This window comes from Mauremys reevesii, linkage group 4, assembly GCF_016161935.1.
Source record: "Mauremys reevesii isolate NIE-2019 linkage group 4, ASM1616193v1, whole genome shotgun sequence".
In the NCBI taxonomy this organism is placed as follows: Eukaryota; Metazoa; Chordata; order Testudines; family Geoemydidae; genus Mauremys; species Mauremys reevesii.
The window spans coordinates 144,389,965-144,412,237 of NC_052626.1; the positions used below are offsets into that span (position 1 = coordinate 144,389,965).

The 22,273-nt window shown below is 45.1% G+C and overlaps 1 protein-coding gene across 1 annotated transcript in view; it reads left to right on the plus strand.

Annotated features, from left to right (window-relative positions):
• The window catches only part of LOC120404066 (E3 ubiquitin-protein ligase RNF213-like), an 81,757-nt gene extending 61,492 nt beyond the window's left edge, over positions 1–20,265 (plus strand). The window contains exons 28-36 of the mRNA XM_039536074.1: positions 734–875; positions 3,787–3,870; positions 4,543–4,711; positions 8,102–8,297; positions 11,101–11,178; positions 13,988–14,188; positions 15,268–15,357; positions 17,367–17,527; positions 18,933–20,265. Of these exons, the coding sequence (XP_039392008.1) occupies positions 734–875; positions 3,787–3,870; positions 4,543–4,711; positions 8,102–8,297; positions 11,101–11,178; positions 13,988–14,188; positions 15,268–15,357; positions 17,367–17,527; positions 18,933–19,104 (1,293 nt within the window). The 3' untranslated portion in view covers positions 19,105–20,265. The remainder of the gene's footprint in view (positions 1–733; positions 876–3,786; positions 3,871–4,542; positions 4,712–8,101; positions 8,298–11,100; positions 11,179–13,987; positions 14,189–15,267; positions 15,358–17,366; positions 17,528–18,932) is intronic.
• The last annotated feature ends 2,008 nt before the right edge of the window (positions 20,266–22,273 follow it).

The window sequence follows — 22,273 nt, forward strand, 5'->3', positions numbered from 1 at the left end:
CTGATTTCTCCAAACACTAAACAAGGAACTTTATTAGAACAAAGAAAACCATAGCTTGCCTAAAGCCTGCTGTCTCTAACCCTAAAGTTCTTTATCCAGACTAGGAAAAAACCTAGTGTAGGCAGGGTTTCACATGTCTTAGAAACAGCGCTTAATTAATACGTGTAAGCTGACCAAAAAAAACCATTTTTTCCTACTTTAAACTCTTCCCCTTCTACCAGGCTCCCTGCTGCACATGTAAAGAAATAGGACAGCTATCCTCACAAGGGGGTTAATTTACACCATTGTTTATACAACACCTCTTAATCTGGCCCAAAGAAACAAGGCAAGTGTGATATGCTGCCTCCATTCCAGTCAGGCAACTTCATCTGACTGCTGCACATGCCTATGGACAATTTGAGTTTGCATTACAACAGGTGTGCTAGCAATTGCCAGTATGAAATGCTAGGGGGTTGGCAGGTAGCAGGATCTTTGCATAGCTTTCCTAGGGTCTAATAGAGAACTGTAGGCTAAAGTAAGTTACTATTAAAAAATCCACAGGGGTTCAGGGCCAGATGGACCGATCTCCGCTGGCTGCTTTGCATTGCCCCAGTGATGCAAAGCAGCCAGACACCCACATAACCATGATGTTTTCAGGAACATCAAAACCACTCAACACCCTTCCCCATAACATTTTTCCTCTCCCAGTGAACATAGGCATCATGTTAAAAAGGTGGTTACTTTTCTCTTACAGCACCAGCACATCCGACATGTACAGTACCTGCCTGAAATTCTCACTCTGCAGCGCTCTCTGATCCACTGTTTCCAAAACGGCGATATACACGAAGGTGAAAGGCTTTCTGTGAGAAACTTCTTGGAACGGGACGACCTCTCAGGTACACTTCATACTTCTAGGGTTATGGTACCAAATCTACTCTTGGTGCAGCTGTATTGGAGTCAGTGGGGCCAGATCTCCAGCTGACATGAATCGTCACTGTGCGCTGGCCCTACAAACCTGTGGATCCCTCAGTGCTGCAGGGATCTTCTTGCAGCCAGATCCAACAGCTTTATGGCAGCTTTGCATTGTGGGGACAACCCCCAGCAGCTTCACTGCACCCAAGAATCAGTATGACTCTATTTCCTGAGCAGCAATAAAGAACCCAAGGAACGTACATGTCTGAGCTAGGCGTGGTCTCTATACAGGGGATAATAGTGACATGCCTGGGGCTTGAGCCAGATACTGTGGAGATCAAGGGACAAGCTCCCATTTCCTGCAGTGGGCTTTGGATCTGGCCTGTGGACCAAGGAGAACACCCGCAGTTCTGCAATTATGTGCAAATTGTAAACATCAGTCAAAAAAGCCAATGAGAGCAATCAATCAACATGCCTCAGTGACTGAGGAGCCTAAGAGCCTTTGGCTTTCCATAGGACTGTGGCCAGGTCCACACTACAGACTTGTGACAGCATGGCCAGGCTGGTCAGGTGTGATGAGGTGCAAAATTGTGACTAACAGAGCTTGATGGCAAAAGCACCTAGTGCAGAGACAGTTATACCAGCTGCACTGTGCTTTTGCTGGGACCACTTATTTTGCTCATGGAGGCAGGAATAAGCCAAACTGGCAAAAGTGCAGTTTTGCTGCTGCTGTGTCCGCACTAGGAGCGCTTTGCTGGAACAGGATACTGGTATTGCCACACTGGCAAAGTGCGCCAAGTGTAGACCTGGCCGTGATCTTCTCAGGGCTAGATCCACACAGGCATAGGCAGCGAGTTATCCACCAATATTCCGGGACGTGGGCCCAACTTCACTAATGTTTGAGCTTATATTTTCAGAGCCATCCCGTCCATAGGACGGACCTGGGCAACAGTCCCGGGGTCCAGGGATGCCTGGGGGATTAGCGCCAGCAGCAGCAAGCAACCCAGCCCCAGCCCGCCCCACCTCTTCCTGCCTCTGCTCCACCCCTCCCCCACTACACCCCTTCCCCCAAACCCCTGCCTCCGCCCCACTTCTTCCCACCCCTGCCCCGCCTCTGCTTCGCCCTCCCTGCCCCCATTCCCCCCATTCCCCCAAGCGTCCGCCCCCTTTCCACCTCTTTCTGGCTTCTGCCCCCTCCACCGAGGGTCACCGAGAACTGGCAGAGCAGAGCAGAACGGAGTGGGCTGGGGCCAGGTTGCTCGATCCTGCTAGCACCAGGCCTCCTGCTAACTTCCCAGGCCGCCCTGGACCCCATGTCCCCCTGAAATGCGGGACCCAGGGTGGTTGTCCTGATCCGTCCAATGGATGGGACGGCTCTGCTTGGACTCGTTCTGTGCACCACCAAAAATTATACAAACCTGGTGCCCATGTACACAGGAGACTTAAACTCAGCATTGCAACTCCTGACGGTTACATGCCCTGCTGCCTGAGCGAATCCACAGATTAATACTTACGCTGATTGGGCCAGAGAGAGAGAGAGAGAGAGAATGGCTTTGTAGCCTGGTGATCAGGTTACCCACCTGGGAGAGCCTGGCTCCAGTGCCCCTGCTCCAGCTAATATTTGAGTAATTTACACAAAGTGGAGCAGGTTCAACAGGAGAGATTGAGAGGGTATTAGCCCAGAATACCCAATAGCCCAGTGGTTAGGTCACTTACCTGCAATCCCAGGGATTCTGGGTTCTAGTCCCGGCTCTAAGTAAAACAGATGGGGTTTGCATGCAGCTCTCCCACATCCAAGGTGCATGCTCTAACCACTGATACAAAGGTACCATTGCTAGCTCTTCTGCCTTGACCCTGCTTTGGGCGGGGCCTAACTTGGAAGCGTGCCTCTGAAAATGCCTCCTGGGTTGGGCTTCTGCAGATGAGATAGGTGGGGAGATGTTTAGTTCATAGACTCATAGAAATGTAGGGTTGGAAGGGACCTTGAGAAATCATCAAGTCCAGGATCAAGTAAACCTAGATTATCCCTGACAGGTGTTTGTCCATCATGTTCTTTAAAAAAAAAAGAAAGAAAGAAATAATAATAATAATGGAGATTCTACAACCTCCCTTGGAAGCCTATTCCAGAACTTAATGACCCTTCTTAATATGTTACCTAACTCTCCTTTGCTGCAGATTGAACCCATTACTTCTTGTCCTGGCTTCATGGAGAACAACTGATCACTGTCCTCTTTAAAACAGCCCCTAACATATCTGAAGACTGTTATCAAGTCCCCCCCTCACCTTCTTTTCTCAAGTCTAAACATGCTCAGTTTTTTTAACCTTTTCTCACAGGTCAGGTTTTCTAACCCTTCTTTTATTTTTGTTGCTGTCCTCTGGACTCTCTCCAGTTTGTCCACATCTTTATGAAAGTGTGTTGCCCAGAACTGGACACAGTATCCAGCTGAAGCCTCCACAGTGCCAAGTACAGTGGGACAATTACCTCCATGAATCCTGCTGGGGCTTAGGAGGTGTCAGGATGTAGAGGGCTGTGTACATGCCACCTAGCAGAAATTTAGGCATCTAGGGCACTTTACCAGTGGGAATTTAAGCAACTGCAGAGTTAAGTAGCAATTGGCCTCAGGTGCACAAATGACAATTAGGTGCTTAAATCCCTTTATGGGTCTAGCCCTCAGTGCCTAAATCTCTCAAAAATCAATCTCAGGATCCCAAGAAACGTAAGCACTTTTCAAATTTTTACCTCAGATCTGTAGGTAAAACTTGTTTAATGTTGCAAGGCCAGTTAAAATTTCAATTAGTCTTTTTACTATAAGAAGTACTTTTGCAGGAAGGAAACAATTTTTCCCCCCTGGAAAATATATGCTGATAAATGCCATCTTCTCTTCCAACTTTTAGATGATCAGCGTTTGACTTTCAAAAGAGCCATACAAACTGTTCAGAAAGTGTGGAACAATATAAGATCAAGTCCCAAAAACTCAGGTATTTTGACTTTTTCATGTGTTTTACTTTCCTTTCGAGATATTTTTCTATTACGTAACAAACGATTCAGTTCTGAAGCTGAGTATAAGTCTACTCCAGAGTAATTACCAAGTATTCCTTGATATACAGCTGTACCCAAATTAACTTCATCCTGCAAAGACATGAACATTCTTAACATACTCTGAGTGGTTCCACTGACTTCACCAAGGCTATTCACCTCTAAAGCTCAGCATGGCTATAAATCTTTGAAGGGTTGGCGAGGAAAGGAGCTGTGTACTTATAGGGTAATGATAATCAGATTAACCAGATCACCAAGCATTTTCCCAGATGGAAATCGCTAGCTAGAACTGGGTGTGACAATTTTTATTTCTTTTTTTTTTTTTTTTTTGCAAGTTTTTCCACACCTTTTATTTTTTTCACAAAACACTTGCTGTGGTTTTTTTTTGGGGGGGTGGTTTTTTTTGTTTGTTTTGTTTTTTTTTCCAGCCAGCTGGTTTAATTTTATTTATTTAGATTCAATTTGAAATTTTGACAAAAAGATGGCGTGGAAAATATGGAGAATTATTTTGTGAAAAATGTTTCTTTCCTCACCTAGTTCTACTGCTGCCATTTGATACCCTGGTTCCTGTGATTCCATGCACACTGTGTGAAAGATTTTCTGCTTTGTTACAGAAATCAGTATCCCTGACGAACTGTGGTGCAAGGAGATCAAAGATGACACTGCTATCCTGGACCTCCTGCCAACCACTCCATCCATAACTTACATTGTTACAAAGTTCTTAATACAGCTCCAGAACAGCTGTATTGACACAGTTGTTCAACTCACTAAGGAAAAGGAAAGGTATCTTTCAATCCTCACCCCTAGGGGTGAACCACTCTGACTAGTTACCTATAAATGCACAATTCATCTTAAAACATAGATCCTGAGTCTCATCTCACTTCAGATGGTATAAAACAGGCATAGCTCCATTGATGTCAATGATGTTACTCCTGATGTAGAGCCATCTATCTGAGGCGGGCCAGGCCAGACTTCTCCAAGAAGAAAACATAACTGTTATGACCTTGTGCAATGAGGCAATTAGGGTGAAGCTATTTCAAGGCCTGGTCTGCTCAGGTGGGGTGTAAAGTTGATTTGGTCTGTTGAGGGAGATAAGCTTGAATTGTATCTAATGACTGAAGGACTGATCAACTTCACTGCAATTTAGGTAGTTCAATTATCCTCATTTATTTTAGTCTCCCAGATGGGTGCTAGAACTAGGGATGCTGGGGGTGTGGCAGCACCCCTGTCTTGAAGTGGTTTCCATCATATACAGGGTTTACAGGTTTGTCCAATAGCTTTCAGCACCCAGCACCCTGGTCCCAGACTTACCTTAGGGTAGCTGAAATCAGAATCTGACTCTGACCCCCTGCAGTCAGGAGATAACTCTGGATTGATCCCAGGGGAGCTGAGATCAAAATCCAGCTCTGACCCCACAGCAATCAAGGGATGACTCCATACTGACTCCAGGGTAACTTGCCATGTTACCGTAAGGACGGACTGAGAAGCATAGCAGGATACTTATGGTCCCAACAGGGGCCTTTTTAAAGCTAACTTGGGAGTGCCACAGACATTCAGCGGCATATAACCCAGAGTGTGATCGCAGCTGTACCAGTATGAAGATGTTGACAGCAGTGTAGTTTTTCCCATATATTTAGGGTAATAAGTTATAGTGGTGTAAGCATCTTTATACTGGTACAACTGCACCTGGTTAGGGGTTGAACCAATTAAACTATATAGCTAAAAAAATCATACACACCAAAAAATAGTTAAATTGGTACAAAATCTGGGGGTAGAGCAGGCTAGCTCAACCAATACAAGCCAGCTGTAAACTGATATAAGTGCATCCACACCGGGGTTTGCACCAGTGCAACTACACTGATTTTTTGTAAACTTCTTTCAGCTCAACTGGTGCACTTGATCTTAGCCAAAAGGCCAAGACATGCTTGATTTCAGTTCAGCTGGTACAACCACAGGAGCAAAACTCCCATTGGCTTTAATGGGGCAGGTTGAAACTCTTAGGGCCAGATTTACGAAGGTGTTTAGGCATCTGAAGATGCAAAGAGGCACCTTGTGGGATTTATCCAAAGTGCCAAGGCAAGTTAGGCACCAAACTCTCATTGTTTTCAACGACTGCAATGGGAGGTACTATAGGCTAATGGATGCAGAAGACCTAGGTTCTAATCCTGGCTCTACTTGTTGGGCAAGTCAATGTCTTTCACTGTGTCTCAGTCTTCCTAACTGTAAAATGGGGATAATGGTACTTAGCTCTGTGAGGCACTAGAGATTATTACTTCTTATCTGCCTCTGTAGGTGCCAAAAGACCTTTGTAGAGCTGACCTTTCACCTTTGGTCCTTTAGCTCACACGGCGAAGGTCCTCAGTGCTGGAGAGTGCAGAGTCTTTCTTTGCTTTCCCCTTGTTGTCTCCTCTCTCTGGATGGCTGTGCTGCCAACTCTCCCTGTTTTACTGCCAGTCTCAGCTTCCCTGTCAGTCTCTGGCCTTCGTGGATGTGAGGAAAAGCCTGGAAATGTGCTCCCCGAGCTCCCCAACTCCAGAAGGAGAATAGAAAGGCCTCAGAACATGATATTCTTTAAATCTTATGCCAGCTGCATCATTTTTGGAGCCCAGCTCCTGATATTTGCATGTTTGGGGTTGGCCAAGCTGATGGGGTGTTGTGCTTTCAGGGTAAACATCACAAAGACCCATATTCCGAGTTTAAAGACAGAAGGGACTCTTAGATTATCTAGTCTGAGCTCCTGTATAGCACAGGCCATTAGCATCACCCAGTTACCCACGTACTAAGCCCAATAACTTGTGTTTGGCTAAAGTATCTTCCAGAAAGGCATCCCGTACGGATTGGAAACCATCAAGGGATGGAGAATCCACCACTTCCCTTGACAGTTTGCTCCAAGGGTTAATCACCTTCACTGTCAACAATTGGTGCCTTATTTCCAATTTGAATTTATCAGGCTTCAGCTTCCAGCCATTGGTTTTTGTTCACCGCTAAATTAAAGAGTTAGATTTCGTACCATGATTTTTTTCTGTATACTGGTATTTATAAAGGGCCAAGGGCTTTTTTTCACTCAGCAAGCGACACAGCCAGCCAGCGCTGCTTCCACATGTGGCAAGAACTTCAGCTTAGCAGCGCATCATTCAGAGCAGCTTTGGGCTCTTTCTTCACTATTACTGGAGCTATTGTGCTGATGTGACGGAGAGTAGCGTTTGGCTCACTGTGAGCAGCTCTGCCACGCATGAAAAAGAACATGAATCCGCCTCCCAGAAATCACAAGATTCCTCAAAAGTCACAAGATTTTTTAAAAATACTGTTATGCTGGAAGGTGCCATCAAGTGGGTCTTTGATCTACAGATAATCACAGGGTAACTTCCTTAAAGCTAATGAGTGTATGAAGTGCCTTTATTTCAGGCTAAATGGATGGAGCGATTAACTAGCCCTATATATGATGATGGCTGGAAACAGTAGAAACCACTGCCCAAGGCACTGGGCCACACTTCAAGGCCAATCAGAAAGTAAGCCATGTGGGCTGAGAGATTTCCCTGAGACTGATTGCAAATTGTAAAGGGCTAGTGGATTGTTTGGCAAACTGTGTATATGTGTGAGAAGCAAAAAGAAAGGAGAAAAAAGCCAGCAGAAAACAAGAGAAGCAGTGGTGAGCATGGCCCAGGGACATGACAGAGAGCCTCCAGACTTGGAAATGGTGATCCAGGGACCCACCTCCTGCTTGTGTGTTCCTGCTGTGTTCAGGGAACCAGGACTTCATGTGCATTCTCTAAATAAATAGGGTTTCACCAAAGAAATACCTGACCTATATCCATCCATTTCTCCTCTTAATGGAAACAATACCACAGGGCCCTAAATGCTGGCTAATTTCTTGGGTCAAAGGACCAACAATAATAAAGGTGGAGGTGCTTTTATTTGCCTTCATGGGGCCAAGATTTCAAGCTTTTCCCTGCAGCTACCAGGGTGGGAAACGTGCCTTTTTTTTAAATGGGAGCTGCTTTTCTCCCATGACTCCAGGAGCTGGAACCACTAATATCATGAGACTCTGAAGAGTTGGCAGCTGAGCGTAAGGCTGGAGAGATGGGCTAAATGGCCCACCAGGGCTTGTCCCATCTTAGATTTCTTTGTCAGTACAGAGGAACACCCCTCATACTGTTCTGCCCTATTCTTCAGGTCTATTTCAGTGGAAGAGGTGAAGCATGTCTCTGTGTTAAGTGTTACCGAGAGCGACTTAATCACCATGGCGCTGTTGAACTTCCAGTATGTGCTAGGGGAAGATGGAACCAAAACCACCCACTATAACTTTCTGACTCTGCAGAGGCAAGTGATTCACCGCTTCATCAGCGGGAAGCCTGTCGTGAAAGCCCAGGTGAGTTCAGGATGGAGTTCAGGAGGAGCTGACTGAGGAGATATCTGAGCCATTAGCAATTATCTTTAAAAAGTCATGGAAGACGGGAGATATTCCAGAAGACTGGAAAAGGGCAAATATAATGCCCATCTATAAAAAGGGAAATAAGGACAACCCAGGGAATTACAGACCAGTCAGCTTAACTTCTGTACCTGGAAAGATAATAGAGAAACTAATTAAGCAATCAGTTTGCAAACACCTAGAAGAGAATAAGGTGATAAATAACAGCATGGATTTGTCAAGAACAAATAGTGTCAAACCAACCTGATAGCTTTCTTTGACAGGGTAACATGGCGTGTGGATGGGGGGAAGCAGTAGATGTGGTATATCTTGACTTTAGTAAGGCTTTTGATACTGTCTCGCATGACCTTCTCATAAACAAACTAGGAAAATGCAACCCGATGGAGCTACTATAAGGAGGATGCATAACTGGTTGGAAAATCATTCCCAGAGAGTAGTTATCAGTGGTTCACAGTCATGCTGGAAGGGCATAATGAGTGGAGTCCCGCAGGGATCGGTTCTGGATCCAGTTCTGTTCAATATTTTCATCAATGATTTAGATAACGGTATAGAGAGTACACTTATAAAGTTTGTGGATGATACCAAGCTGGGAGAGGTTGCAAGTGCTTTGGAGGACAGGATTAAAATTCAAAATGATCTGGACAAACTGGAGAAATGGTCTGAAGTAAACAGGATGAAATTCAGTAAGGACAAATGCAAAGTACACTCAGGAAGAAACAATCAGTTGCCCACATACAAAATGGGAAATTACTGCCTAGGAAGGAGTACTGCAGAAAGGGATCTGGGTGTCATAGTGGATCACAAGCTAAATATGAGTCAACAGTGTAATGCTGTTGAAAAAAATGCAAACATCCTTCTGGGCTGTATTAGCAGGAGTGTTGTAAGCAAGACACAAGAAGTAATTCTTCCGCTTTACTCCATGCTGATTAGGCCTCAACTGGAGTACTGTGTCCAGTTCTGGGTGCCACATTTCAGGAAGGATGTGGACAAATTGGAGAGAGTCCAGAGAAGAGCAACAAAAATAATTAAAGGTCTAGAAAACATGACCTATGTGGGAAGATAGAAAAAATTGGGTTTGTTTAGTCTGGAGAAGAGAAGACAGAGGGGACATGATAACAGATTTCAAGTACATAAAAGGTTGTTACAAGGAGGAGGGAGAAAAATTGTTCTTCTTAACCTCTGAGAATAGGACAAGAAGCAATGGGCTTAAATTGCAGCAAGGGTGGTTTAGGTTGGACATTAGGAAAAACTTCCTAACTGTCAGAGTGGTTAAGCACTGGAATAAATTGCCTAGGGAGGTTATGGAATCTCCATCATTGGGGATTTTTAAGAGCAGGTTGGACAAACACCTGTCAGGGATGGTCTAGATAATACTTAGTCCTTCCTTGAGTGCAGGGGACTGGACTAGATGACCTCTCGAGGTCCCTTCCAGTTCTACAATTCTATGTTTCTATGAAATCATGGAGGTGGCACTTTGCCATAGACTTCAGTACAACCAGGATTTTACTCTCAGTGCTTGCTGCCCTGTAGCCTGGCACCTGTGTGGAGTCATTCACACCTGAGCAAAATGGGTGTAAACCACAACCAAATCAGGATGCACAGGTGAAAATAGCAATGCAAAGTGAAAGATCTGATCCACTCTGGCCTTTTCCAGATGTACACCTGTTTAGCTCCACTGACTGCAGTGGGGTTACATTGGTGTAAATTGGGGGTAATGCATTGGCAAATCAGCCCCACTGTGTTTAGACTTAGATTAAAATGTTTAAATGTGCCTAAGTGACTTAGGAGCCTAGTACCCATTTTCAGAAAGGTCTTAGGCACTTAGGAGCAGAGTTGGTTGGGAATTTGTTGACACAGTTTTGTTGTTGGAAAATGCCAATTCATGAAAACCAAAACTTCCTGGTGGAACATGCTGATTTTGACAAATTGTTTATTTAAATAAAAAAGAAAATTGGAGAAATGTTTTGAAAATATCAAAACATCTCGATTCCTCATTTTTGGAACAAAATGGTTTGATTTCTGGTTTGAAGCCATTGTATGTTTTGAAATTATAGTTATTTCTTTCGTTTATTTTTAAAATTGAAACTGAGAGGTCAAAATCAAAATTAAACATTTTTGAAATTATCAAAACAAAACATTTCAATTGACCCAAATAAAAAAAAAAATTCTGTATGTGAAAATTTTCAAGATTTTGAGTTTCCATCTCAATTTGGAAGAGAGAAGTTTTTGAACTCTCAAATTCTTGCAGGATAGCAAAACTATCTCCCTCCCAGGTCTGCTTAGGAGTCTAAATCCCACTGACTTGCAGTGAGACTTGAGCTCCTAGGTGCCAGATTTTGAAATTATTTAGGCATCTAGGGGCCTAGTGGAATTTTCAAAAGTTCCTGAGCAGGTTAGGTGCCTAAGTGCCACTGCAAAACAATGGGATTTAGGCACCCAAGTGACTAAATCATCTTTGAAAATGGTACTTACATTCCCAAGTCACTTAGGCGGTTCTAAACACTTTAGCCTGAACTCCCATTGATTTCAATAGATGATTTTTTTAAAATCACACTAGGTACCTACAAAAATCTGGCCTTAAGAGCCTAAGACACTATTTGAAATGGGTCCTAGGCTCCTAAAACCCTTAGATGCTTTTGAAAATTATGCTCTAACTCTTGGCATGTGCTTCAGGTTTTTTTTCTGTATTGAACATGTTGTGCTTTATAAACCAGTTATTAATCACTAACGTTTTCCTTTTCAGACAATTCCGTCCATTGCTCTGAACAATGTGAAGACTCTGCACTCCACGAAAGTTAAGGTTAAAGAACAATTGCGCCAGGTAAGATCAAAAACAACCCTGGGTTTTCCGCCAGCTTCAGACTAAGATAATCCTCTCTCTTTCCCCCCTGTAAACAGCTTTCATAGCCACAATACAGTCAGAAGGTTGGGTAAATATCCAAAACCTACAGTATGTCCACTCACTCATTAAGGGCAACACTTTCTAAACTAGCCACTCATTTCTGGGCACCTCCAGGATTTGGATACTCAGCTGGAGACATTGGAGCAGTGCAAAGCGGCCTTAGAATAGGCCAGGATCAGGCCCACGATGAGCCAAGTGGAGCTTCCAGCTCTAACTTTAGCCACTAAAAAGCACATTTTTTGTACAATTCCTTGGCCACTTAGAGTCAGGGGGCCTCGTTCTCTTCCCTTGTACACCAGCTTCACAACAGTTTTACTCCGTCAACTGCCCTGATTTTACTCCTGAATGACACTGATGTAATGCTCTCATTATTGGTTCAAACACATTTTGAAAGAATTCTCATAATAAAATAATTATTGGTCTAGAGAAGGGCGACTTGGGGACGTTTGTTCTCCATCCCATGACACAGGAACAAGAGGATTTTCAATGAAATTAAAAGGTGGCAAATTCAAAAGTGACCAAAGGATGTACTTTTTCCCGCAATACGTGGCTATCCTGTGGAACTCACTGTCACAAGTAGTCACTAAGGCCAAGAAGTTAGCAAGATTCCAGAAAGGATTGGACATTTCTGTAGATCACAAAAATATCCACAGGAGTAGTGATGACAAACATTTTATAAGCCTCCTGCTTTAGGGTTTGAGCCAATCTCTTACTATCAGAGACAAGGGTTTGAGCATTGGCCTGCTAACCCCAGGGTTGCGATTTCAGTCCTTGAGGTGGCCATTTAGGGATCTGGGGCAAAAATCTGTCTGGGGATTAGTCCTGCTTTGGGCAGGGGGTTGGACTAGATACCTCCTGAGGTCCCTTCCAACCCTGATATTCTATGATACAAGATGGGGCTTAGTGTGGGGGCAGATTATCCCCCATCTGGTACGGGGGGAAGGGGAATGTTCCTACACCTAATTCTGCGGCATCTGGTGCTGGGTGTTGTCAGAGACAGGCGACTTTGCTAGACGGACCTGGCGTTGATCCCGTCTGGCAATACCCATTTTCCCTTCTGAATTTAGTACTGATGAAACCAAAGGTGTCTACAGAATCACATTATAGAAACTGATCTCTAAACCTTTCCAGTTTCATAAAGAATAATAGCCTTTCTATAGTTTTTGTCACCTTCCCCTAGAATTCCAAGCAGGAATAGAATTCTCACTTGAATTGTATAGCAAAATCAAATGTATAGCATGTATATTTTCTAGGAGTTTTGCTTAGAGGGTCACAATCTTAACTACCAGAATGAGATAAAATATTTGCTAATATTTGTACATAATTAACATGGCATTATAGCCCAGCTTAACAATGAGGTGACTTGATCATAATCTTTAAGTACCTACATGGGGAACAAATATTTGACAAAGATGTAACAAGGTCTCAATTGGTCCACCAAGCCACTGGGGAGCTACTGCCTCGCTGAAAGGCCTTGGTCACACCTCTCTGTCGACGGGAAATTAGCAGAGGGAGGTGTGCTGGAGTAATTGGCGTGACGCAGGAGTACCAGCCAGAGTCCATGATGTCCCTCAGGCAGGGAAGCACCAGCAAGAGTCAGAGTTCTTTATCAGATTCTGCCACCTGAGGTGGGGTGGCAGGGGTAGGGGAACACAGGCCCACCTGACTCCACTGCGTTCCAGCCCGGGGCCCTGACAGTGGCAGGAGGAGAGGGTCCAGCCACTGGGTCAGCGGGGATCCGTCCGCAACACGCTGACCAAATATTGACTCACCGCAATGTCCAGTTCTGCCCCTGGGCTACTTCCTACCCAGTCTCTCGAGTGGGTTCCTCTGGTTCCTCCAACTCGTCGGGATATTCAGCCACCGGTAGCCCCCATAGCTCCGGCTCACCCTGAGCATCAGGCTCACTCTGGCTCAGGTCGCTGCCTGGCTCCTCTGGTTCCTCAGGGTACTCTGCGGCCGGCAGTCCTGGTAGCTCAAGTCCTTCCTCAAGGTCAGCTTTCCCCTGGTCCAGGGCCTGCCCTGGCTCGGCAGCAGAGTCTGCCAGGAACAGCCAGCAGTCTGGGTCTGTCTCCCTCCCTGGTGCAGCCCTGACTAAGCTAAGGGCCCTGCCTTTTGTACTTCTTGTTCCACCCCTCCCCTTCTGGGGATGGAGTAAGCTTGGCCTGGCCCCACCCACTCAGGCTGAGAGAGTGGCTCTTTACCCTCTGGTTCGGAGGGAGGTCACCCTGGCTCCCTACAAAAGGGCTTTTCAATCTAATAGAGAAGCTGAAGTTAGACAAATTCAGACTGGAAATAAAATAACATTTTTAACAATGAGGGTAATTAGCCATTGGAACAGTTTACCAAGGATCACGGTGGATTCTCCATCACTAGCAACTTTTAAATCAAGATTGGACGTTTTCTTAAAAGATCTGCTGTAATTCAAACTGGAATTATTTTGGGGAAGTTCTGTTATACAGGAGGTCAGACTAGACAATTGCAGTGGTCACTTCTGGCCTTAGAATCTTTTCATTTGTCTTTTATATGGCACCTCAGAAAATTCCTCATATATTCTTCACACATTGTATACAATCCCTGGATCATATAAGGCCAGAGTGGAAACACTTAAGGCTGGGTTTTTTTAGAGTTGTCTGGGGGATTTGGATGCCATTGATTGTAATAGGAATTGGACATGGAAATCCCACAGACAGCCTGGCCTCCTTTTGTCTCCTGTTGCTATCCATAGGAACCACTGAGCGTGAGTCTGATGAAACGCATCATGGAAGAGGCCAGCCCAGTGAGTGACATTTCCAGAGCACTCTCCACCCTGAAAGTGGCTGCGGAGTTCCTGGCCGTGACTGGAGGGGATCCGGAGCGGCTCCTGACTGAGTATGTCAGAAATGAGCTGAAGATGGAAGCTAATGCAAAACAGTTCAGAGACTTACCGGTAAGAGATTAACTTTGTTTTGAATTCACAGCAATGACAATGAAGCTCTTTACAATAAATATTTATTTTGTTTTCATGCTTTCTACTACAGTCTGAATATATGAATATAGAATAGTGTTTCTTTCAAAAACTGTTGAGCGAAAAAATGTGGTTTTGACTAAATGTTTCTTTTTGTTTTTGTTTTTTACTTTCCATGGAAAATTTCAGCTTTCCATCAAAAAAATGAAAACTTTTGGGTCTCATCCGAAAATGGAAAACTTTGCTCTGAAAGAAACAAAAACTAAAAAAATCAGTTTTCAGGTTTTTGAGGAAAGATTGAAATTCTCCACAAAATATTTCATCAAAATATTCTATGGAAGAAAACCTGTTCTCTGACCAACCCTACTGTACAGCTGTATAGTGTATAGTACAGTATGGTCGCTTTTGCTGTCAGAAAATGCCAACTTGATTAAATTGAAACATTCTGCAGCAATTCAGCTCACTCACCTTCTACCTCCCCAGGTTCTTCAACTCCTCCACAGCCCCCAGGTCACTTTTGAAAAGGGGAGGCTCCTAACTCACTTAGATGCTTCTGAAAAGGTTACCCTGCATTCACTTGGAGACATGCATTGTCTCTGTTATATCCCAGCACATTGTGACTGGCGCCTCTAGACACTACTGCAATACAAATAAGTAATACTAATGAATAATCCACATGAGCAGTGTCTCTGAAAATGCCTGCAGGTACCAGCAGGATCCCAACTTTTCAAACCAGAGCTTCGTTGTTCCACTCAGTGAACTATTAATTGAACTGAACCAGTTGAATAAACGGAAACAAAGAAAATATTCTCTCTGTGCCTGCAAAAGGCTGTCAAAAGCAGGTTTCACATTTCAGCAAACTCTGGTTCCAGATGTTTACCCAGTGACTTCCATCAGCTCAGTGGTTCGACGTTCTTTAAAACTTTGGCAGTAGCAAGGCAACTGTGAAATAAATACAGAATGCGCTCACTTCCATGATGAGGATTTAAATATCTGTGTCAATCAAGGCTTTCTCGATGTCAAGGTCTGGATAAATCCCTGTCTGTGTTGTTTCATTCCAGGTTGTCCCACAAACCCAGCTGAAGCACATCCTGTCTCTGTGGCAGATCCTCTCAGCAAAGAGATCAGCGCTACTTGTACAAATGAATCAGGTAATGAAGGAAACTCACCCCAGTGAGTGCCTGGGATGGGACTGTAACAAGGCTGAAAATGTTCTGTGCAAATTGTTTTTAACTGGAAAATTGGGTTTTTGAGAAATTGAAGTTTTTCATGGAAAATTTTTACTTTGCTGAAAAAAGTAAAGTACAAAATCTTTCCAGCTGAAAACCAATTCCTCTTTTGGACATGTTGCTGAAAGCCAGCTGCACTGCACAGAGCTCAGGTGGGAAAAGGTCATTTCAACAGCTTGTAACGCTGCCAGATTGAACAGAGTTCCATGAGCACAGCAAAAGGCACCTCCCTGATCCTAGAGCCGTCTCACTGCCAAATGTCATGCTGCAAGTCACGGACACAATTATTTTGTTTTGTTTTGTTTTGTTTTTTGATTAAAAGTCAAAATTTTCTGCAGGAAAAAATCCCAACATTTCCCCACCAGCTCTAGTTATGACCAACGCTCTCTGCTCACTTGCTGTGTAGTCCCTCCTCTGCTGCTGTCAGGCTCCATCACTTGGAGTCTATAAATCTAGATGCGTCATCCCGTTCTCAACCCTCCACTGTAGCTCTGCCAGGAGTTATTGTGCCAGAGGCAGGAATCTCTGGGGGAGATTCTCTGGCCTGGATTAGACAGGAGGCTGGGCTGGATGGGCACAAAGGGACTCGATGGCCTTAAAATTGTTGATAAATTGTACAATTGCTTGCCCACATCTTGGTTCATTATGAAATATATTCAAGAGATCAAAGATCCAGTATCAGTCATGTTTATTGCTAAAAGTCAGTAGGAGTATACAGAGACGTCTGTTGGTCTTTCCCAGCTCTGAAGAAGAGCTCTGTGTAGCTCAAAAGCTTCTCTCTTTCACCAACGGACGTTGGACCAATGAAAGATATTGCCTCACCCACCTTGTCTCTCTAATATCCTGGGACCAACGTGTCTACAACACTGACAATAATAATAGCATAGTACTGGAAGAAAGACTTAGTACCATGCCAGTTTCCAAGAAGCCGTCTTGTGCGGCTGTTTAAATTCACTTTACACAGAAGGTGTGCTCCCAGCTAGTAGTATTTATAGGATGGTTTACAAGTTACAAAATGCTTTACACATCTCTAAAATCCAGCCCACCAGCCTGTGCCAGTTCCTTACCTTGTTGTTCTTTATCTTCCCTTATTTTGTTTTGGATACTAGCATTCCAGGTACTGGTCCAGCTTGTATTTTGCCTTTGACAAAGTTTCTTCTTTTCTAATGCCAAAGCTGACTTCAGTTTTGCAAAGTGTTATGGGATACTTAGCACAAAGGAACAGGATTATAAAAAGACACAGACCAATTCAGGCCAGGTGACTGCTAGAAATGTATCTACAATATGATGTTATATTGTTGTTATGTGTTTAATGCATTGTGGTATCAATATTGATAATGTGAGATAGATGGATAGATAGACATTAGCCCAGTATATACTGGTCAATAAAAGCTATGAAAGTTTTGCTGGCCACAGGTACTGCAGCACTGACCTGAGGTCACATGCAGAGTCACTTGCACCATCCCACATCAGGAGTGCCCCCTAGACGTAGGGCAGAAGCAAGTGTCGCTGGGCTACACCCGCTCTGAGGCAAATGGGGACACTCTTCCATCAGGCACATCCTCAACTGCCCTGTGGACGGGCAGGGCCAGTGCTTCCATTTAGGCGACTGGACACCAGGATTTGTGGGGGGGCGGCATTTTGCCATCCTCAGCGGCAATTCGGCGGTGGGGGTCCTTCCACGCACCGGGTCTTTGGTGGCAATTCTGCGGCGGGTCCTTCACTCACTCCGGGACCCGCCGCAGAAGTGCCCCGAAGACTGGGAGCGTGAAAGGACCCCCGCCACAGAATTGCCGCCAATGACCGGGAGCGCGGAAGGACTCCTGCCCAGGGCGCCAAAAACCCTGGTGCCGCTCTTGTGGACGGGGCATCCAGCCACTTTTGCAACACCTCTGCAGTTGCCTCCACTGACACGGTGCTTCTCATTTCAGAATCCCTTCTTCCTGGTAGACAAGGGCTACCATGAGGAGCTGGCTGACCAGGAGAGGGAGGAGCTAACAACGGCATTATCCACTGTCAATATTGAGTTCTTTATCATCGAGCTGCACGAAATGATCACAGTGACATTACAAAGCTACGAAAACAGTTGGGGGTAACGACATATTTCTCTTGTCTGTGAATATGCCACGGGCTCTGTACAGACATTTAAGATGAAAAAACTATTTTTTTAACTTTGAGTTTGGAGCTGGCACACACCACTTTAGAAATTATTCCCTGTTGATTTAAGAGCCTTTGTTGTGGGTGGGGGGGGGTTGTTAGTCTGTTTTGTGAAATACAGGTAAAAAGATCAAAGTAAATGTGTGTGTGGTGGCGGGGGGGAGACCAATATCTTAAATGGCCTGTATATTACTTGTATGCTGCATTAAAAGGGAAAGGTCAACTCATATAACATATAAAAGGTCATTTTCCAAAGATTTCCAAGTCTTCTGGAATTAGATAACCTGCAGCTGCTAATAATCTAGGCTAGAGATTCTCAGACTTTCCATACTGCAGAACTAGCGGGGCTCAGAGACAGGCAATGAGAATGATCAGGTGTGTGGAGAAGCTAGTATGATGAGAGACTGAACAGACTGAGATTTGGAAAAAGGAAAAGAGATTTGATAATGGTCTATAAAATACTGACTGGTCTAGAGAAGGAAGATCAGGAGGCATCTGTTCTTCCAGTCCCATAACACAAGAACAAAGGGATGTTCAATGAAATTGAAAGGTGGGAAATTCAAAACTGGTCAGAGGGAATAGTTTTTCACATGATTTGGGATTAGCCTGTGGAACTCACTGCCACGTGAAGTCACTGAGTCTGATAATTTAATGAGATTTAAGAAGGGATTAGACATTTCTACCAAGAACAAGAACATCCATTGTTAATGATAAAAATTCCAGAAGGGATATTAAATCTCATTCTTTAGTGAAGGGCTGGAGAATCTTCTATTCCATATGACCCTTTAATGCCTTGTTTTCTTCCCCAGAATTATGTCCAGTACTGGATAATTTCACTCACTGCTGTTTAAGTACAGGCCGTTTTGCTTAAAAATTGGTGGGAGGAAATGTTACCACTTGTCTGACAACTCTTGAATATTTACTAATTGAGGCTTTAGAAACTACACACATGGGAATTTTTTGAATGAAAAATTTAGCATTGGACTAAATGTAAATTTTCTTGGGAAGCATCTTCCTTCCTCAAAAAATGTGGTTCAGAAAACCAAAAATTTGGGGACATTTTTGTTTATCTGGCCATTAATGTTTCACTTTTCAGCAGTTTTTGTTGGACTGAAAATCTTTACTTTTGGGTTGCTGAAAACAAAACCATTTTCAGGTTTGGGGGAGTTCATTTTTCAACAAAAAGTCAAAGCTTTCTGCAGAAAAATATACCACTTTATACCAGATGAAGTGATGAACAGTGTGAAAAGAGAATTCAAGAAATTGGGTGTGCCTGTCAGAGTTGGCACTTAGTCTTCGGTGTCCTGTACATTTACAATCTTGTTGTGTTTTATAAACAGGATAGTGGAGACCTTTAAAGAATATTTAGAAAAAGAGGGAAAAGAGGAAATTTACATTAAGAATCTGACCAGCGCTGTGAGCCTGAACCTTCAGCTGAAGAACGTCATTTCAGTGTGGAAAACTGCTGTGCTAATCAACAAAACATACGCCTGCTCCTACATCCATGAGTGAATGGGTCCTTGAATTGTTTCCTGTGGATACCAGAACCAATTACTGCACCTAGCCTGTAGTCCACAGCGATTTAGGAAGAGGAGTTTCCTTGAGGAGTAAGTCTCGTTGAATCACCAGGCCGATGCATCACTTAGATCTGATTGAAGGCTTATTTTGATTCAAGTGGTGCCTGGGCCTGGGCATTTGAGCTGAGATGTTATGGGCATGACCAGCTATGCGAGTGTTGCTATGCGCGTTGCTTTCTGCAAGTGGCTGAATTTCATCCACTGAGACCTACAAATGGTGGGCAGGATTCTCCTGCCACTATGGCCTTGTCAACATGTGGTGCTTCAGCGCTGCCAGTCTAGAGATGGGGAGTAAGCGATACCTCTGTAAGTGCACTGATCTGTAAGGGGAAGCACTGGAGCCCAGTGGCTAGAGCGGGGGAGTGGGACCCAGGAGACCTATGTTCTGTTCAGTAAAATGGGGGAAATGACACTGATCTGTTACATAAAGTGCTGTGGCATCTGCAGATAAAAAGCGCCAGGTTCTATCATACGGGTGTAACTGACCCCAACCTAGGGCTGGCCTGGGTATGGCTATTTTGTAAAATGATCACACTCCTCACTGACACAGTTACACCAGCACAACTTCCGAGTGTCGGCCGGGCCTTGCAGTGAGCAGTAACCACTGGAGGCAGCGGGGCTGGTTCTCAGCCTGGCCACTCCTGCAGTCATTTGCACCTAAGCAAAGTGCGTGTAAAATGCCACCAAATCGGAAGGGTCCTTGCAGCCACGTTGCCCTCTCTTGGCTTGAAGACAACACAAGGTGCGAAGCAGAGGAGGAGAAGACAAAGACCCCATGGATAACAGAGCATTAGGCCCCTAATTTTTAAAGTCTTTGATGAATCATCTCAGCCAGGGATTCTCAGACTTGGTCCGAATCACCCTCCGTTGTATTCTAGCTCTTGTGCTTTAGCAGATGGAATCATCCCCCGTTCTTTCGGGCAATGTCATGGCATGCACCGTACTACAGACTCTGTGATCACAGTGGTCCCTTCTGGCCTTACAATCTGTGGGTCTCTGCTCAGTGCTTTGCAGCTACATGAAAATTATATGTTAGAAAAAATATTTGCAACTATAGTTTTCTGCCTTGCTTCAGTGCAGAAATTTCCCTGTCTCTCCCAATAAACAATGGAACAAGAAAATGTCAAATTCTTCTAGTTATTACCAGGTTTGAAGACTGTAAAAGTGAGGGGTGTGTGCGAGGGGGTGTGGGGGGGGTATGCACATGTGCATGCTTATGTGTGTGCATTGGGAGAAAATTTCTTTTCATTCTAGTGAAATCAGTTGCCATAGGAATTTTTTAAATGTTTTCCCATTCTATGAATATTTAAAAAAAAAAAATCCCCACCTTAAATCAGGACAAGATGACAAAATCCCCAAAATATTCACAAACTTAAAAAAAAATGCATTGTTTTTCCATTTGGGGTCAATTGAAACATTTCTTTTGATAGCTTTGAACAAAGAAATGACAGAGAAGTTATTATGCCACAAAATGATATCAACACACACTGTACTCATGACAACATAGACAGTAGAAACAACAGGGACAATCTGCTGCTGCTTCTTTCGGTCAGGAGTTGTTGCTTTCACTCCCCGTCCTCTACTTTGTCCCCCAAAGCAGTAGCGTAGCTAGTGGGGTGCAGGGGAAGCAGTTGCTTCCCCTCAGCACATTTTCAAAAAAGCTGCGCCTTAGGTGGGGTTACCATGGCACCAGGGGGCGGCCTCCTCCAGCTTGCTGCATACCCCGCCGATCAGCTGTGTCTCCCAGCAGGAGGGAGACAGCTGATCACCCGGCAGCGAGGAGAGGGGGAAAGAACTGAGCTCCAGCAAGCTGGGCTCCTGGGGAGGAGGAGAGGCTGGGGCCTTGGGGAAGAAGGGGGTTGGTCGGGGCATGCCCCTATAGGGGGCAGGGGCACCCACCCACCAGTCAATTGTTTATGGGGCCCATGGGGGCCCACGAGCCATCAGCTGTTCGGCGGGGGCAGTAGGGTAGCTAGCTAGGGGAGTGTGAGTGCTTGCTGTGGTTTTTGGCCACCAGCCAATCAGCGAGGGGAACTGCTCCTGGAGCAAGGGGCTGAGCAGCTGAGAGACCCCCACCTCCTTCTCCTACCTGCTTCTCGTGGCACTGTGGCAGGTGTGCTTTCTCCGGCTCTGCAGCAGCAGCTCCTAACCTCTCACCCAACTAAAGGCAGCCAGTAGCAGCAGCTGGTAAGTGTATTTCAAAGGGGGGGGGTCTTTCTTGTGGTGAGGGTGGCTTGGGGGGACTGGAAACCCCCCAGGTGGCTGTGAGAGCCAGCACCTGGCTGCTGCTGGGATGGCCGTCTGCATGGTGGGGGGCAGGGGGCTCAGCCAGAGGCATCTCCAAAAACATCCCCTGCACCCGGGCAGCTGGACCAGGACAGGCATTGGTTGGGGGGGAGGCGCGTCTCCTGTGTGGTGTGGTGCCCCTGCTTGCCCTCCCTGCCCAGGCAGAGACGCCTGCCTCTCAGAGACAGTGGCCATGTAGTGTGCTTGGTTTCCCCCTCCCTGGCATCTGGGTGACTGCCTCTTAGGGGGTGAGGGGTGGAAGGGAAGAGGCAGTGCGGAAGGGATGGGGTGGGGGGGAAGGAGAGGAAAACTGAGGCTATCGGGAAATCTTCATAGCCGCACAATCTCTGCCTTGGGGGTGTGGATGGAATTGTCTCCCAAGGGAAGGCTGGAATGGACTATCTGCTGTTGTAGTATGTTTAGTTTAGTCCACGTGCTCTGGCAAACACAAGTCCAGGCACCATGTTGGGGGGCAGGGAGAGGTAGGAGAGGGAAAATCAGGCTATCAGGGGAAACCTGAATTGTCTCCTAAGGGAAGGGCTTGTGATCATGTTGGGAGGAGGGGGAGGCATTGCTGAGCCCCAGGGTTGAGTAATTCTCTGGTGCTGGTGGTCATTAAGTTACTAATTGTCATTCCCTTGCTGCACACAATAGATGGTGATGGTTGTTTAACATCCACCAGCCATTTGGTCAATGCCTTGTTTCTTGGGAGTTGCCTTCTGTAACTTCTCTAATTTCATCCCACTCTCCTGTGAGTACAAATTCTGGTTCAAAGGACCTGGTGCCTGGATCCCATATTGCCTTGCACTGGGCTTGGG